A 16,762-nucleotide genomic window follows, 5' to 3' on the forward strand; every position below is an offset into this window, starting at 1 on the left:
GCCACTGTACCGCAGCCTCATCTCTGCAGGAGAAGTCAGCCCCGAGGGCCTGATGTGGCTGAGCAGAGCTGAGACACGAGCTTGCTGTTTTGCTGGGTTGCCAGCTTTTGACTTTTGTTAAATAATTTTTGGTTTTCCACAGCAGCACCATGCACCCAGGGGATGCGGGGCCACTATGGGGGGACTGCAGGCTGCTGGGTTAGCCCTGCCCCATCTCTCCTGGATGTGTTCAACCCCCCGTCAGCACCCCTGTACTGCTCAGACTAAAACCAGGGACAGCCCAGCAGAACCTGCGCCTGCCACGGCCTCGCTTGGGATTTTCACTTTCTGTGCCTTCCCCAGCATTTCTGGGACCTGCCCCTTCCCTCCCGTGGGACCACCGCAGTCACTGGTTTCCAGTAGCCGACTGGGGCAGGGCTGGGAAGCGCAGCGCAGAGCTGAGCTTGCTCGGGGTGGTGAGAGCGCCCAAACCCCCTGTGCCAGCTACGGGATGGTGCCTCTGCTCGGGGCAGAGGCTTTGGGTGTGCATGGACGAGCAAATGGCACACGTGTGGCTCAGCCCCCAGAGGTAAATGAAGGAGGACGCCGGCTGCAGCCCAACGAGGGGCGCTGAGCTGCTAAAGAGGAGCAGCGCACGTCTGGGCCTGGCTGGGATCACGGGGCAGGGAACAATACCTTTACATGTGTCCGACAGGGTTGTGACCATCTCCTAGACCAGGATGTGAAGCTGAAAGTGTCATCTGGGGGTCTCCTACCACTCCGGACACTTTCTCCTCTTCCCGACGCTTCAAGCAGGCTGCTTTAGGGTTCAGATTGCGCTCTATGCCAAAAACAGCAAGGGAGGAAAGGAAGCAACCTCAGTCTGGGCAACAGCATCGTGCACAGCAGCAGCATCCGAAAGCGAGAGGACAGGGTCCCAGGACAGACGCACGGGACATGCGAGGAAACGAGCTCAGTGAGAGCTGCTCTCTGCCTGCTGCTCCCGGCAGTGGCTGCAGTAACGTGGCCGGACCCTGCTAGAGCAAAACCCCGTGCCCGGCTGAGCCACCGTGCCGACTGAAACGTCTGCTTGCTTTCAGAAACCCCCACGTGCCCCAGCCAGCTAACGGAGCCGAGGACTGAGTTTTCCAAAGCTGCTTAATGGGATCCAGGTGCCAAATTCCCATTAAACACGACAGGAAAGGGACAGAGAGCCTCTGAATCCACCCCGGGGCCGTGGCTTTGGAGAGCTCAGCCGGCGGCGTGGCGCACCCGAGGCAGACACACAACGAAGCAGGAGCCGCACAGAGCCGCACGCGCACGCAGAGCCGTGGGGGGAGAGGCCCCGAAATGCACCTGCCAGCTGTTACCATACCTCGTACTTGCTGCTCCAGGCCCAGAATGACCTGCACCGCTTGCTGTAGGATGATCAGTTTGGTCTGTGCTTTGTCCGTTTTTAAGTGCATCTGACACATGCGTCCCAGTTCCTTAAAGGCCTCGTTAATGTCCCGCACGCGCACCCTCTCCCTGGCGTTATTGGCCATTCTCCTCTCCCGGTCCCTCAGATCTTTGTCCTCCAGTGACAAGGCCTCGTCTGTACTGCTGGGTTCATAGCACCACAGGGGTTAGTCAGGGGGGTGGTACCAGGAGGGGGGGCTAGACGTTGCCGTGCTGGTAGTGCTTCTGGTGTCCGCTGCGAACGGCCCAAACGGGCTCACTCTGGGTGCCAATTCGCCTCGGGTGCGTTCCGGGGCGGCCCAGGCCACTCGGGCCATCGGCCACCCCTGCGAGCCGCGGGAAGGTGCTGCCAGCGCGGGGCTGGGGGGCTGCGGATGCAGCAGCAGCACCGACAGCTTCCCCACCCCCCTCCGCAAAATTTCACCATTCTGTTTGTTTTCAAAAGTTTGGGAGGCGCGGGGGGTGTCTCAGCCAAAAACGTTGGGTTTATCCCCCAAGACAAAGACTTGTTGGCAGAAACCAAATTCTTCTTTGCAGTTTCCTTCAGAAACCAGAGCTGCAGCCATCCCAGTGAAGGTGTTTGTGCCCCAGCAGCGCAGGGCAGCGGGGCCCAGCACCCTCTTACGGGTGGGGGCAGCACCGGGGTGGGAGCTGAGCGCGCTCGGCTGCTGCTGGAAGTCAGTCTCGGATGCAGTCACTGAATCCAGGTCTTTCCACGGGGCCAAAATCCAACCCCAAAGTCAGCCTGGAAGGGGGGAATTTTCTTTTCCAGGCAGGGTTGGGAGCTCAGGAGAGCTTCCACCGCTGGCGGCATCCTAGGGGTGCCCCAAACAGGCCGGTGGGTGGGGAAGGCAGCACCGTGCTGGCAGCATCTTCAACCGTGGCCTCGCCTGCAGCCCGTCCCCTCCGAGCCCCCAATTTGCTGTACAGACGACCTTCTCCCCCAGAGCAAAAATTCTTGCAGGAAAGACACCTTCCTCGGGTGAGACCTCACACCAGGGCATACCATGGCCTTCGGCTCCAGGGGAGCCACGCGGGGACAAGCTTCCCCTGAAGGTGGGCGGCAGAGGCAGAGCCTTCCTGGGTCCGCTCAGGGGTCTGGAGAGCCCCCAGGCTGCGCCTGACCGCGCGGAGGGGAAGCGAGGGCTCCCCAGATGAGCTTTTGCCTGCGTGGGGCTGGGGGCTGCCGCTGTCCCTGCCGCTGTCCCTGCCTCTCCCCAGCGCCTGGGGACGCCGCGGCCGGGGAGTGGAGCCTGGCAGTGACAGGGCTCGTTCCTCCCAGCTAACGCTGGTGGCCGCGGCTCCCGGCAGCCCTGCGGCTCCTGGCAGTGCTGCAGCTCCGGCAGCGCCTTGCACGCCGCAGCTGAGCGGGATGGAGCCCTTTCCCCGCCGCCAGCAAGCGCTGCTGGAGGTTTGTGGCGCCCTGCGGCGTCCTCGGGGCTGTAAGGACGTGCGGCGCCGTGGCCACTTTGTGGCACCTGCCTGCCTGGCTCCTGTAACACCTCCCTGATCTCCTTCCCCTTCCTGCCCCGTTAGCCACCGATCGCGGCAGAAGGACCCCAGCAGCCCTGGCTGGGCACACGGGGGCCCGATGGCCCCACTGCAGCCCCGCAGGAGGGGATGTGGGGTCGGCTTCTCTCCTGCAGAGCAGCCCGGAGACCAAAACCGCTGGAGAAGTGACACCCTAGCTGCCTGCGCTAAAGTCTGCCGACAGCAGCACACGGGGCTCGGCTTGCCTCCCCAGCTGCGTCCAAGGAGGGTTTAAAAAGGGACAAGCGTGGGAGACCAAAGTGACCACGGTGCCAACTCTGTCTAACCCGGCCCCCCGCCGCCCCTCGGCTCCTGTCTCCATCCGCAAGCAGCAAGTACAAGGTAGAGAGTGGGACCACCGAGAGGTCACGGCTGGGGACTGTCTGTAGGAGATCAGAAAGAACAGAACCAAAAAATAAAAACTCGAAATTAAAAAAAAAGGAAGGGGAAATTAAAAAAGAGACAGGAAAAAATATACGTTATGAAAGGCAAAAAATTACAAACTGAAGAGAGGCACAAAGGACTCCAACATCAATGCAACAGCAGAGGCCAGCAGAGAGGAGCACAGCCAGGCACAAACCACGGATTCGTGTTACAACAGCCTCTGCAGAGAGAAAGGGGGTTAACCTGCCCGGCTCCGGGAGGCAGGAGCATGCACTGCGGGTTGCGGGAACAAAGCAGCAAAGTCCTCCGGAGCGGGAAGCTGAGCCCTGTGAGCCCTGCGCCTCCCCTCCGGGCGCACACGCGTGGGGAAGGAGCGAGCCTGCCCCGGCGAGGGGGAGAGCCCACACGTGGCCGCTGCTGGCTCCGGGCCCTGCTACGGACACGCAGAGCTCCCGGCTCGTGCCGGAGAGCGGTTCTGAGAGGCGGCGAGGGCTGCCCGGTCCTGGGCTCAGCGGTGCCGTCCCCTCGCGCGTCGCCTGCGCTCCCCAGCGCTGTGCCAGGGAGGAAGGAGGCACCTCCCGAACAGCCACGGGGAGGGATGGGCACTGGGCTTGGAGCTGCCCTCGGAGAGGTTTCAGGTCCTCTCAAGGTTTGCTGTTTGTTTGTTTGTTTGGGTGTTTTTTTTGCTGGCCAAGCAGCTGAGCAAAGCGGCTGGCTGCAGGAAAGCGGGGACAGCCGCCGGGGCTGGCGGGCGCAGGTTCCCCCTCGGGGACCAGCATGCAGCACACGCGATGGCAGGGGGGAACAAAAGAGAGAACAGCAGGGTCGCAAAAAAAAATTAAAAAAATAAAAAAAAGGACAAAAAAAAGAAAAAAAAAAAAAAGGACATCAACAGCCTTGGGAATCCAAGGCCACAGGGCAGAGAGAGAGTGCAAGGCACCACAGCACATGTCACAGGAGACAGACAGACAGACAGCCCCGTGCCGATCAGATACGTAAAATATCACCACTCCGGGACCCTCACTGACCTCTAACTTGTTGCTCCAGGTTCAGTATGACTGATACGGCCTGGTGTAGGATTAGCAGTTTGGTCTGCGGTTTTTCGCTGTTTAGGTGGAGTTGGCACATGCGTCCGAGCTCTTTAAAGGCCTCGTTGATGTCACGGACCCGCAGGCGCTCACGGGCATTATTGGCGACCCTCCTTTCTCTCTCTCTCTCGGCTTTTTGCTCTGGGGGAAGAAGATCGTCCTCCTCATCCTCATCTTGACTAATGGTTTAAAATAAGAACGAGACAGGGACATTCCTCGCGTGCACTCTCAGCACTGGTCAACTCACAGAAAAGAAATACACATCGGGCACCGAGACACTGCGCCCCGCGTGCCCCCGCTGGGACACGGGGACATGCGGTGACTTTGGAGAGAAGCAATTAAAACTCTTCTTCCATCCCCTCCACCCCCTTCTTTTTTTTTAAATACAAAACAAATAAAGAAACCACAACAATGCGATTAAGGCCTGAGTTTGTTGCTAGGAGGTCGTGCGGTGGCCTGGAGAAGGCATTCAGGGCTGACCACTGGTGTCCCCAGCTACAATTTCGGGGACAGGCAGCACCCGCCTCTGGGGCAGGAGGTGGCTGCTGCCTGGTAGGAGCGGGGCCGGCACTGCCGCTCTGGGCAGCATCGCCCTGGCGAGGTCCCCGAGCCGATGGCGAAGCTGCGGACAAGCCAGCACGCTGGAAGGACTCTACCTGATCCGCTGCCACGTGTCTGGCTGGATGCGACGGGGGTTCAGGAGCCCCGAGGCAGACAGCAGAGCCGAGCTGAAGCAGGGAGGAGGCTGAAAACTCCCCCAACCTCCAGCCAGGGACGCTGAGCGCCCCTTCCTGCCTGAGCACAGCCACGATGCCCCCAGCGACCACGCAGGCGGGCGCAGCTTGCGCGGACAAGGCACAAAGCCTCCGGCCGCGGGGACGGGGGCAGCAGGGCAGGGGGGCCGGGAGCCTTCCCCAGCACGGCACGGCCCACGCCACGCACCTGCGAGGACGGGCAGGGCTCCTGTGGCGGGCAGGGGCTGGCGGGTCCACACCACGGGACGACCCCTGGCCTCACCGGGCCGAGCCCAGCGCCCGGGGGTCACCGTGGCCGTGCCCCAGCCCGAATGCCTTCAGACGGGTAACAGAGTAAGTGAAGGGAGAGACCTGTTCAAAGAGCACCTTGTTCTGTTCCGGGAGGGTTTCAGCTCCTTCTTCTCCTCTTCTGAGTTATCCGCCACTGATGTGTTCTCCTCGTCCTCCTTCTCCTCCCGCTTTATTTCGCTGGTTCCCGAGGAGACGCTGCTTCGCCCCAGCCCCCCTGACAAGCCTGCCGAGGAAGCAGAGGGGGTTGGAGCAGGCTGGGGGGGTCACCAGGCCCCATTCCTGCAGTGCTGCATCCCAGGCTCATCCTGCATCACCAGTCTGCAGCCAGCAAAGCTGGAGGGTCACTGGCTCTGCCCCACGGCGGCATCCCATCCCCTTCACCCCCCCATCCCACCCCCCACCCCCTCCAGGGTCAGAGCCCAGCCTTCCCCCAGCAGTGCAGGGCCCAGGGGCTCTTTGCACCCACAGCCGAAGGGACAGGAACACGCAGGACAAACCAGAAGCCGCGTCAAGGACCTCTGGAAAAGGGTCAGTGTGGGAACCACCAGGGAGCACCAGCCTCGTGAGAGCCCCCACCCCGAGCTGCCGTGGGACTGGAGCGTGCGCGCGTGCAGAGCTGCCTTACCGCTGTACGTGTCCTGCGGCCTGCTGAGGTCAGGGAGCGAGCTGGGCTGTGACGGAAGTGTGACATGGTTGTGGAGCATGCTGGGGGTGCTGGACAGCCCGTCTTCGGGGTGACCTCCTCCCACCTACAGCAGAACAAGCAGAGCAAGCCTTGAGGGGTGGCAGTGTCACGGCCAGCGGGCGCAGGTCACCCCGAGCAGAGCCGCGTGCCCTCCCTGCACGCTCCCACCGGGGGGGCTTGCATGCAGGAGAGACGAGCCAACCTACACCGGCTCCCCTCCAGGCACTGTGGTGAGGACACTGCAGAAGGCAGCTCTGTGCCCCACGGGAAAGCCTCTCTCTGCTGGGATGCACGGCTCGCACACTGCAGAGACACCCTGCGTGGTTGCACGCATCCTGTCTCCACCAAGCACCAATATTTCTGCAAGCCGCCCAAAAGCCCCCGGAGCAGGGGACATCCCGGCAGCACGGACATCACCCTGAAGGGCTTGGATGCAAGGGGCAAGGGTTGGGCAGCCTTCCCGAGCCTGAACCCCCCCAGGGCCGCACTGCATTGGCGGGACAGAGCCAGCCCTGCTGCAAGAGCTCATTTCTGCAGCTGGCGCTGGTTTGTGGCACGGGACACACAGGTTGTCCATGGCTTAGCTGTAGAGACGGGGGTGCTCGGGTGCAAAGCATGTCTGGTTCTCCAGAGAGTGGAAATGCATTAATGTCCACTTCAGCAGGGAACCAGACCTGCCAAAAACATGCTGCTGTGGACCAGGGGGCACCCTGGGGAACCAGCACAAGACCCCGTGGGTGCTCAGAGCACCTGGGATCAGCGGTGGCAGTTCGAAGCTGCCACCCAAGCTGGACAAATCGAGTTGCTCTCACACCAAAAGCGACGTCCCTCCGGCTGTCGGGGGACGTCGGGACATGGGTTCCTGACACAGCCCCACCAGCCACCGCCGTGCGCTCCCCCACTCACCAGACTCGGGTGCCTGCTTCCCAGGGACATGACCGAGGCGGGGAAGGCCTGGCCCAGGCTGCCCACAGCGGCGCTGTGGGCTGGTGCTGAGCCCAGGAGCCCGTGCATGTCCCCGTGGCTGCTCGGCATGGCGGCTGTCTGGCCCACGGCGTGATTCCTCAGCACGTGGATGGCTTCGTCCAACCTGTCTTCCATTTTGTTTTGCTTCAGGGAGCGGGCGGAGAAACAAAACCTGCGTTAACGCCCACAAAGCCAGCAGCCCCTTGCAGCCCTCTTGCTAAGGCTGCAACCACACCTCCGCTGCTGCGAGGCGGACGTGGGGAGAAACAACACCCTGACCCCGGAACTGCCACCCCCAAGGACACGAGGTGTCACACCAGCAGGTCTGCTCTGACAAGGCGGGCAGAAACCAGCACAGATCTGTAAGGCTGGGCCAGCCCCGCAGTGGTGTGGGTGGGCCGTAAGGGGCTAAGGGTGCTGGGCTACGTCAGCAAGGCCGTGGGCTCGGGGAATCAGGTGCCCAAATCTGCTCAGCTGCACCCAACCGTGTACCAACCACCCTCTTTCGGGTCCCAGACGTCTGGGGGAGAGGCGTTTACCCAGCCCGCTCCCAGCAGGTGCCTGGTGGAACGGAGAAGGAAAGGAGAAAGGAGAACCTTGGGCAACACTTACTAAGGTGTGGAGGCTCCCTTCGTAGCTGGGAGATAAGGCACCCTGTCCGCTTGCTCGCGACCACTGGGATGTGCCTGCGAACAAACGGTGACAGCTTGGGACCGGGCACAGCAGCCGCTAGGTGGGGCTGGAAGCTGGGCCAGCACGGGGCCACCAGGGCGCTGCGCAGGCAACCATGGCACGCACTGCGATGCACAGGGCCACCGCGGCGCTGGTCACACCGTGCAAGGCCACCGTGGCACCGGTCACGCCACGCACAGGGGCTGGCACATACAGGTGCGGCCACGCCACGCGCAGGCACAGGTTTTGCCCCTGCTCCCCATCACCGCTCCCAAGGCAGCGGGGTGCCCGCCGAGGAGCTTTGGCTCCGGGCACGTGCCCACCTTATCTCACGGAGATGCTGCCAAGGGTTGTGGTCTGGTCCCACAGCCACCCGGGGGAATTTCTGTACGGCCCCTGCTGCTCTGCCTCGTCAGGAACCTGAGCTCAGGTCTTCGGAGTTTGAGAGGTTTTAAAACCCGTATTATCTCAGGGAAGGGGCAGGCGGTGTGCCCACGCTTCCGGGCCAGGGACCAGGGATGTGCTGCTCTGAGCACCCCTCCCAGAGCCTCCACGGCTGCTCCCATTTCGGTGGAGCAGCAGGCCGGGGGCGTTACGTCGCTCTGCACCCAGGCACACGGGAGGTGGACCTTCAGCAGATGCTGAAAATGCTTTTTACTAGTTAGCTGTGTCCCAGTTCAAACTGGGCTCCTCCCATGGGAGACAAAACCAGGGAAAAGCTGCCCAGGCCCCACTGAGACAGGATGCTCGGGGACGGAGCTCTCTGAACGGCGTGAGGAGTTCGAGGGGGGGCAGAGATGCTCCAGGCTCGCTCCTCCAGCAGAGCCACCTCCCGAAATACCTCCGCAGGGGCAAACCCAGGGGCATGCAGGGCCATCGCCCCGCGTGCCACGCTCCCAGTGCTGTGCCATGGGATGGGAGCTGCACTGTGCACTGCTCCATTCGGAACAGAGGGGGACATACACCTTCCGGCTTTCTTTTCCTCCCTCTTCACTCCCCTGCTTTCAAAAATAAGGGGGATTTGGTCAGATTGCCAAAAGCACAGGGTCTTTAATGAGGGTTTGGAGCTGATCTGGGAAGCACACTGCTTTACACCCCCTGACAGCAAACCTCACGCACCCCTTTACACGAAGAGCAACGCTTTCACCTACCTGCAAGGCCCTGAGGGGAGCCGACCGGTGTAGAGGGGTTTGATGAGAAGTTATTGCTAGAGTGATCTGGGGAATAAATCTGGAGCAAGAGAAGCAGGGCACAGTCAGCAGCGCTCACCCCGTGCTCGCTCTCCCCTTCCCAAGCACCGCCGCAGCGAGGACCAGCACGTCCCTCCCGTCCCAGCGCCAGCCCCAGAGCTACCCCCAGCACCCTGGGAGCCTTTGCCCTGCAGGTCTCCCTTTAACACTGGGGTCTCCCTTTGTCCCCCCACTGGCGCTGCCCCTGCAGCTGCAGCCTCCCTTCTTGGGGTCCCACTGTGGAAGGAAGCAAGAAACCCAAGAAATTATCGTGGGGTGCAGCACCTTTTGCAAAAGCAAAGGTCCCCGTGCTGAACGGGACTGGGGCAACCTCAAGCTCTGAAAGCCCAGCAGCAAAGGACGCTGCTCCCCAGGGGAACCAGTGCCCTCCAGTTTGAAGCAGCACACAGGGACAGGGCACCAGGACCCTCGGGTCGTACCACAAGGACAGTGCGGGGCACATGGCTGTGCGGTGCAGTGTCAGCTTGTGGGCACGGGTCTGCCCGTGGGGCTGTTGTAACGCCCAGTGCCTCAGTTTCCCCATCTGCTAAGGGGAAGCTGTGTTCCTGGGGTGCACAGGCTCACCCAAACTTCTTGTGTCTGTCTTCCCCACTGCCAAGAGGGTCCCTGTTACAGAGGGGAGGCCTATAGGGACAGGGAGTGGGTTGGGGATCTGCCGCAGCTCTTACTGAAGCTAGTGCCTTCCCAAGCGCGTCTCCTGAGCTCCCGGCCGTGGTTCCTCTGTTACCTGTCAGGAGAGGACAAAGACATCACTGCAGGGCGCCAGAAACCCGCTGGGACGAGACACCTCATACCGGACCTCCTCTTTACCTGCTCTCAGATTGAAATCCCTCATTCTTACTGCTTTTCTTGAAAAATAAATGGATGCACAGCTCAGAGCAGCCCGGACGAGGGTATGTGTGCCCCAGTGGCTTCCCTGGGGCCGCAGAAACGTCTCGATGAGACGAGGCTGAAGGCGTCGTGCCCTGACAGCAGCCAAGTGCCCCACCACAGCAGGAGCCACTTTAGCAGGGCACTTTAGGCCCCTACAATCCCCAGCTTGTTCAGAGAAGGGAAAAGAAGGGTTTCCCTAGGAATTGAGGTCAGGGACCTCACTTGCCAGAGAACACGAGTTCTTTTCAGTAACAGCCTTTGTAACAGGTTCAGCAGGGCCGGAGATCCAAGCACTCAGGGCTTTAACTTGAACGCAGCGCTCCGGATTTAGATGAACGGCTTCACGCGAAGCCCCTGCGCCTTCCTGCAACTTGGTGCCAACTCCCCCCGCAGCTCACTTGAGCCGTGGCATCCCCACGGGGCGATTTCGCAGACCCTGGTCTCCTCCCAGACTCACTCAGCGGGGTGCCAGCCCCTGCTGCCTCGGGAGGCCAAAACCCCGCACCCGACCCCTGTTAGAGCCGGCCCAGGCATCCCGCAGGGGTGAGCTGCGCGTTGCGTGGCACACGAGGGACAAAGAGGGCACACAAGGGACAAAGAGGACACAGGTGTCACAGCGTGTCACGGCGCGTCGGCACGAGGCTCCGCGGGGTGCCCGGGGCCCTACGTACCCATCATGGTGTCCGTGCCGCTGATCGGGGGCGTGTGGCTGGAGACGCCATACGGGGTGGAGGCCGAGGAAAAGCCCGACACGGAGGGGAGCCCGCCGTTGACCTCTCCTGAATGCAGCTGGTAGTTCTGGCAAGAGGGGGGAAAGGGGTGAGGGAGGCCCCCGAAAGGCTGCAGCCACCGGAGCTCTGCCCGCAGGGCTGTGCCGCGGCTCCCGGGGGACGACGGGGACGTTACCATGCGTTCGTGCTGATGTAAACTGTTGAAGCCGGCGGGCTGCGGGAGCGGGGAGGAGGAGCTGCCCAGCATGGCCCCGTAACTTGACTGGCTCATGGCACCGGGTGAACTCCACAGGTCTGGCGAGTTATGGAGCCCGTCTGCAAGGGAAGGCAGAGGTGAGCGGGGCAGAGATGCCGGCACGTGTCCTGCAGCCTGGGCTGGGGGCTGCATCCGTCCCCTTCACCCATTGCCCACGCTGAGCATTGCCCTGTTTTGGCACATGGAGCTGTTTTGGGGCTGCATCTTGTGCTCCAGCCCCAACCACATGCTGTGCAATTCCTCCATCGGCCGCAACGTGCTGGGCAGCCCCTGCGGCACCGGGGTGGTTAATAACTCACCTGCCATATAAAAGGCTCCGGGATACACAGTGCTGGGAGGTTTCGAGGGGGTATATCCAGCTGGATCCCTGCTGTAGTCATCACCTGAGTTGGATGGATACACCTGCAGAGGGGGGAAGAAGGGGTGAGGAGCAGTGCTTGGCCACCCGCCGGCCCCGCTTGCTCCCTGGGGGTCACCCCCCCAGCACGGCTTCGCTTCCCCTCATCCCAGCAGGCGACAAAAGAGGCAAAATTTGGCAAAAGAGGTGGGGGTCAAAGTGACGGGGATGGTACCAAACAGCCAGGGAGTGGCGTGGGGTCGAGCCGACCAGCTTGCGCCTTCCCGTAACAGCGCCCAGGAGGCCGGCACCAGCACAAGTTTCGACTCGCTGCTCTAGTTCCCTTTTCTGCGGTTATAGCTTTTTATGGGTAACCACAAACATGATCATTTCTGCGCGCTAACCCGCACCCAAGGGCATGGGCCGGGCCGGGAGGAGATGGCGCGGGGTGGTGGGGACAGGGACCAGCGAGCCCTCGGGACCAGCTCATCCCCATGCTGCGTTCACTTGTGAACCCGTGGGCTGCAAGGTGCCAAAGCTTTGTTTTATTTATTTTAACAATCCTTCTTCATTCCAGCAGCAGGACAGCCCCCAAAACCCCAGCCCGTGTGCGTCCCAGGGCTGTAGGGACACACGCAGCCTCCCAGACCCCACAGGGGGAGTGCCTGGCCACAGCCTCGCTCCTTGCACTTGTGCCTGGGGTCAGGCTGCAAAGCACCAAAAACGGGGAGACCACAAAGCTGTGACCTGAGCAGTCCCTCGTGCGGAATGGCACACGGGAAAGAACAGCTTTTGGAGGGCTTTCGGCCAGATTTTTGCAGCTCCGTTCAGGTATGTGGTACTTGACAGTACATTAAGCAAAAAAAGATTTTTTTTTCCCTAAATTAACCAACCGCATCCTAGAAAGCCCTCGCAGAAAACCATCATGCGCTTTGTGCAAAACCATACATTTTTAAAGCAGGAATTCAACACGCAAAGAAACCGAAATGCCACTCGAAATTACGTGAGAACCTTTGTTTCGGCCTATTTTCATCACCCCTTGATTCATTCTGAAACTGCTATTTGATTTTTTTTTTCTAATACCCACGAAAGCAGAGGCGGGTGCAGGGGCTGGCTGGGCATGCTCAGCCAGCTCTGCCTGGAAGATGCAGCTCTCTTTGGAAAGGAAACTGGCCTCAAGTTTCTCTTTCCTCACACCCAGCCAGCCCCTCCGACCCCTTCTCCTCACCCAGTACCGGGGGGGGGGAAAATTGTTCTCTATTTTTGCAATTGCCCAAAACACTGAGAATTTCTTCTTTTTAGGGGGAGGAATAGATTAAAAAAAAAATCTCTGAAATGCACCAGTGATTATATTTAAATGCATTGCTTCTTTTTCCCCTTGGGCCCCAGGTTCCTGCTTCTTGGACCAACTTCCCTTGAGCCCCGTGGGCAGCGCTCGCCCTGCACACAGTTCTCATCCGTGCCGGTCTCTGTCCCTGGGAGCAGGCGGCTCCATCCGAGGCCAGCAGCCCCCCGTGGCCCCCTGCCTGCTCCCCTTTGGGTGCTGACCTCCATGAGGAGGCTTTGCCCTAAACCAGATCTGAAAAAACCTCCCCAGGGCCAGCGCGGGGCTTCCCCGGTGGGCGGCTGGACCCCATGGGGCACCAGGGAGCTAAAAGCAACTTGTGGACATCAGCGCCACCGGGGAGCCAGTGAAAAACGAAAATAAAGAGAGGGGAAGGGTAAAATCTGACAGACAGAAACCGCCCTCCATCCCTCGCTCAACAAATGAAGATTTGGGGGGGGGCTTTGCCTTTGTGCCGCATCGAGCACGGCTTTGGAGGAGCCCCACGCGTGGGCAGCGCGTGCGCACGGCGGCCGGGGAGAGCGGGGGAATGGCGGAGGCTGCGAAGAATGAGAATCCAGTAAATTGACTTTTCCTATAATTTGATTAAATAGCGGGAGCTGGGACAGGGAATCGAATGAAGCACGTCTAATAGCCCTGCGCCATCTGCCAGGGGCTGGCACCTGGCCAGCGCGCGAGGCAGCTGTGCGGCAGCGGAGCGGGGGGGCCGTGGTGAGCCTCAGCATCCATTTAATAAATCCAGAGCGAAAATAAGAAGAATAAAATAGCGGGGAAGAAGGGAACAGGGTTGCAAAGCAAGGGGGTTTCGCCTCGCTGCGAACCTGCCCTGTTCCGATGTCCCCGACCCTCTGCCTCCCATCAGATCCCGAGGGTCCCATTTCCCTACCCCATCCCCACTGGTGCCTCCAGCCCCTCCAGATCTTTAATTTCACTTTTGGGGAGCCAAGGGGAGGCTTTGAAAAAGTCGTCTGAGCTTTTCCCCAGAGCAGCAAGAGAGGGTGCGCGGCGCATCCCAGCCCCGCTGCGCGCGGGGGAGCCGGCCGAGCTGCGGCCGCCGGCCAAGCGCCGCAGGAAGCGGTAAATCAGCGCCAGGTCCCTGCTCCCCCCCGCGGCCCCAGCCCTCGCCGGCAGCTCCGGCGTCGGCTTCGAGGACCTCTAGGTGAGGTCATTTCCTCCGGTTAAAACTGCCAGCGCGGCGAGAGCTGGCGAGGGAGCTGCGTGAAAAGCCCCAGCACTGGGAGTCGCAGGGATTTTTTTTTATTATTATTATTTTTCCCCTTCCCTGTTTTTCTTGCTTAAATGCACAAACTGGGGTGGGACTCCAGGCAGACTAAAACCAAACAGAGCAGTGACCAGACTGCGAATTCACAGGCTGAAGCAGCTCCCAGCCACCATGCTCACTGCAGCAACAAAACCCTGCAGGAACCAACTCGCACAAAATCCCCCCCAGCTTCCTCCAGCAAGGCCAGCTGAGGTGCAGGGGCCTCATCCAGCCCCAGGTGCTGTGCCTGGGGACGCCTGCGCGCGGGAGAGCGCGGCTAGGGGCCCTGACCCTGCCATACAGCTCCGTAACAGCTCCGCATCGGCCGGATGCAGCGATGGAGGCCTGGAGGCTCTCTGTGCCCTCCAAGGCACACGAGATGCGGTGCACTCTGCCGTGCGAGCCCAGCACCCAACGACCTATTTCGCAGGAACTGACCCCAAACGGGGTCGGTTCCCATGAGCCGGGGGCACCATGGGCCTGTCTGCAGCCAGCAGCTGCCCCTCGCATCCCTCTTTAGCCATCTCACACCGCCGGTGCCTTCGGCACCATTGCTCCCACCTCAGCCACCAACTATTTCAGCCGCTGACCACTCCCGGTTTCCAAAGCAGCTACAGAATTACAGATTAAAGCACTTTATTTTAATAAGAGGCTTATTAACCTATTTATTTTGCACGGGGTCCAGCGATAACACAGAGCGGGCTCCTTCACAGGCAAGCCAGACACGAAAGAGCCTTTGATCTGCTGCCTTTGAGGCAGGCGAGGGCCTTTTGCCTTCCTCACCACGTAGGTGTGGATTTCTTTCTCCTGGCATGGAAGTTCAAAAACAAAACAAAAAGCCAGAGGTCACAGCAGAAGGGCAGCCTCTGCCGGGGAAAGGGGCTCGGTGGGGACGAGCCTGAATGAGGTGGGCTTTTTTTTGGTGGGGGGGCGAAGGCCGGGCGCAGGAGGCCGCACGCACGGCCCCGGCCCACACAGCCAGGCCCGGGCTCCTCAGGCGACGGCCCGCCGGGTCGGGAGGCAGCGCTTCCTGGGGTGGAAGAGCAGGGTGCAGGTGTCGGCGCTGACACACGCATGGGGCTGAGCTTCGGCAAACACCAACAGCTCCTCCGGGAGGGCCGGGGCCCTCCTCCGGGCACCGCCAGCGCGACAGGCGGAGGGCCCCGCCGCCTTTGATATCCGAGGCCAATAAACGGCCATTTGTCGGGAGCAATGTTTTCCCCACATGTCAGCTGCGGTTTAGAAGCTCCGAATTTCACACAAGCACGACGCAGAGACACGAATTCTGCTTCAAGCAGGTTTTCTGTTAAAACACACGGCTCTCAGAGCAACCCAGCGCTGCCGGTTGGAGCTGGGCTTCTGCTCGCTGCCCTCTGCCGCCCTCCGCTCTGAGAGGTGATGCCAGCAGGCCCTCAGCACCCTTCCCTTCCTCCGTCCTCCCCAAAACTGGCAGCTGGGGTCTCGTTTCCACAGGCAGAACCCACAGCGGAGGTTTCAAACCACGCTTTACATTAGCAGCGACAGCACAAAAGCTCCTCAAGGCTGGACACCCGTAGACGTCCCCTCGCTCCATGCTGTGCCAGCACCAGCTATGGGTAGGGGTACGATGTGTCCAGCAAGAGCCACATCTGCAGCCACCCCAAACCCCAGCTCCACCCCAAACCCCAGCTCCAGCCCAAGCCCCAGCTCCAGCCCTCCCACAGGACGCAGCCCGCCCGAGCCCCTGTGAGCACGCAAATGCTCCGGCGAGGAATGCGGCCTCGGCCGCTGCACGGCCAGACAGCTCCCATATTCCTGCAAGAACCCTCCAGCCCGCCCCAATTAGCTTTCCTGCAGATCCCATTACTTCTAGCCACAAAGACATTGTTCAGTTTATTCCCCTCTAACAGCCGCAGGAGCATGGCTAACATATTCCTACAGGCTGCTCGGCTTTCTTATAAAACAGCGCAGGCAGCGCACACACCTGGAGCAGCCCCAGCTGCCTGCCTGTGTTACAACTGGTTTGGTTTCCCTTCTGGAGTGAAATCTGATCGTCCCGAATATTGCATTTCACTGGGGCACTCGCGACATAACGTCAGGCCGAGGAGAGCGGCGAGGGCAGGGGGCCGGGCGCAGACGCCGCAGGCTGCTCCGCTCGGGGAGCACCGCCACCCCTTTGCCTTGATAGCACCCCAGCCCCGCTGCGATTCCCCGTTTTCCTCCCATGAAGGAAGGCATGGGCAGTAAAACCCTTCCTCGTCCTGCTAAAATGCCAGCCCCCCCCCCCCAGGAATGAGGATGCTTTTGCTGGCTGGGTGGCTGGAGCCATGGGGACGGCAGCGTGGGCTGCAGAGGGAGCAGGGGACGGGAGATCCGCGGGGATCTTTGGTTTATTGGACTCACCGAGGAGGGGAGTCCAGGAGGCACCTTCCGAACCTTTTTGGGCTGTCCATCTGGGTGAAAGAGAAGAAGAGAGGATCAAACTTTCGAAGGGGGTTAGCAGGAGGAAAAACAAGCTACAGCTAAGCCAGGGACAGAAAATGCAGCCGCAGATAGAAGTCAGACCTCAGATGTCCCATAGCCAAAGGGTCAGCAGCAAGAGCGACTGAGGATGAGCCTCTCCTCCTGTCCCTGACTCCTCGTCCCATCTGCACCCTCAGGGCGGGTTTCACCTGCAAACCGAGCCCGCAGGACAGCTGCAGTAAGGGATGCTCAGCAGGTACAGAAAGGCTGCGCTTGCTCCTTGGATGAGACAGAGCCCATAAATAATCCCTTGCTAGCTTTTTTGGACACAGTTTAACTCTAAGTCGGTTTACGAAGAGAGGATGTAGAAAGAAAACAAATGCAGCAATGGATTTGTATTTTCATTTGTTCCTTAGAAGATAAATATTTTGGAAAGCTTCCCCGCTGCAGGACGGCAGC

At 60.7% G+C, this 16,762-nt stretch overlaps 1 protein-coding gene across 17 annotated transcripts in view; it reads right to left on the minus strand.

Moving 5' to 3' along the window:
- Positions 1-16,762, minus strand: part of TCF3 (transcription factor 3) — a 73,755-nt gene that overhangs the window by 6,182 nt on the left and 50,811 nt on the right. For 6 of the 17 annotated variants that reach the window (XM_080566349.1, XM_080566340.1, XM_080566347.1 and 3 more), the window contains 12 exons: positions 16,244-16,293; positions 11,218-11,320; positions 10,838-10,977; positions 10,603-10,729; positions 9,727-9,785; positions 8,960-9,038; positions 7,749-7,822; positions 7,077-7,280; positions 6,111-6,234; positions 5,546-5,708; positions 4,380-4,618; positions 676-820 (listed from right to left, as the gene is read on the minus strand). In XM_080566349.1, coding sequence (XP_080422475.1) covers positions 678-820; positions 4,380-4,618; positions 5,546-5,708; positions 6,111-6,234; positions 7,077-7,280; positions 7,749-7,822; positions 8,960-9,038; positions 9,727-9,785; positions 10,603-10,729; positions 10,838-10,977; positions 11,218-11,320; positions 16,244-16,293 — 1,505 coding nt within the window. In that variant the 3' untranslated portion in view covers positions 676-677. Of the gene's footprint in view, positions 1-675; positions 821-1,354; positions 1,582-4,379; positions 4,619-5,545; positions 5,709-6,110; positions 6,235-7,076; positions 7,281-7,748; positions 7,823-8,959; positions 9,039-9,726; positions 9,786-10,602; positions 10,730-10,837; positions 10,978-11,217; positions 11,321-16,243; positions 16,294-16,762 lie in introns of all 17 variants that reach the window. The other 11 variants (XM_080566356.1, XM_080566355.1, XM_080566345.1 and 8 more) reach the window with 5 other exon arrangements.

The sequence above is a fragment of the Anser brachyrhynchus genome (assembly GCF_964034855.1).
Source record: "Anser brachyrhynchus genome assembly, chromosome: 23".
Classification (NCBI taxonomy): domain Eukaryota; kingdom Metazoa; phylum Chordata; class Aves; order Anseriformes; family Anatidae; genus Anser; species Anser brachyrhynchus.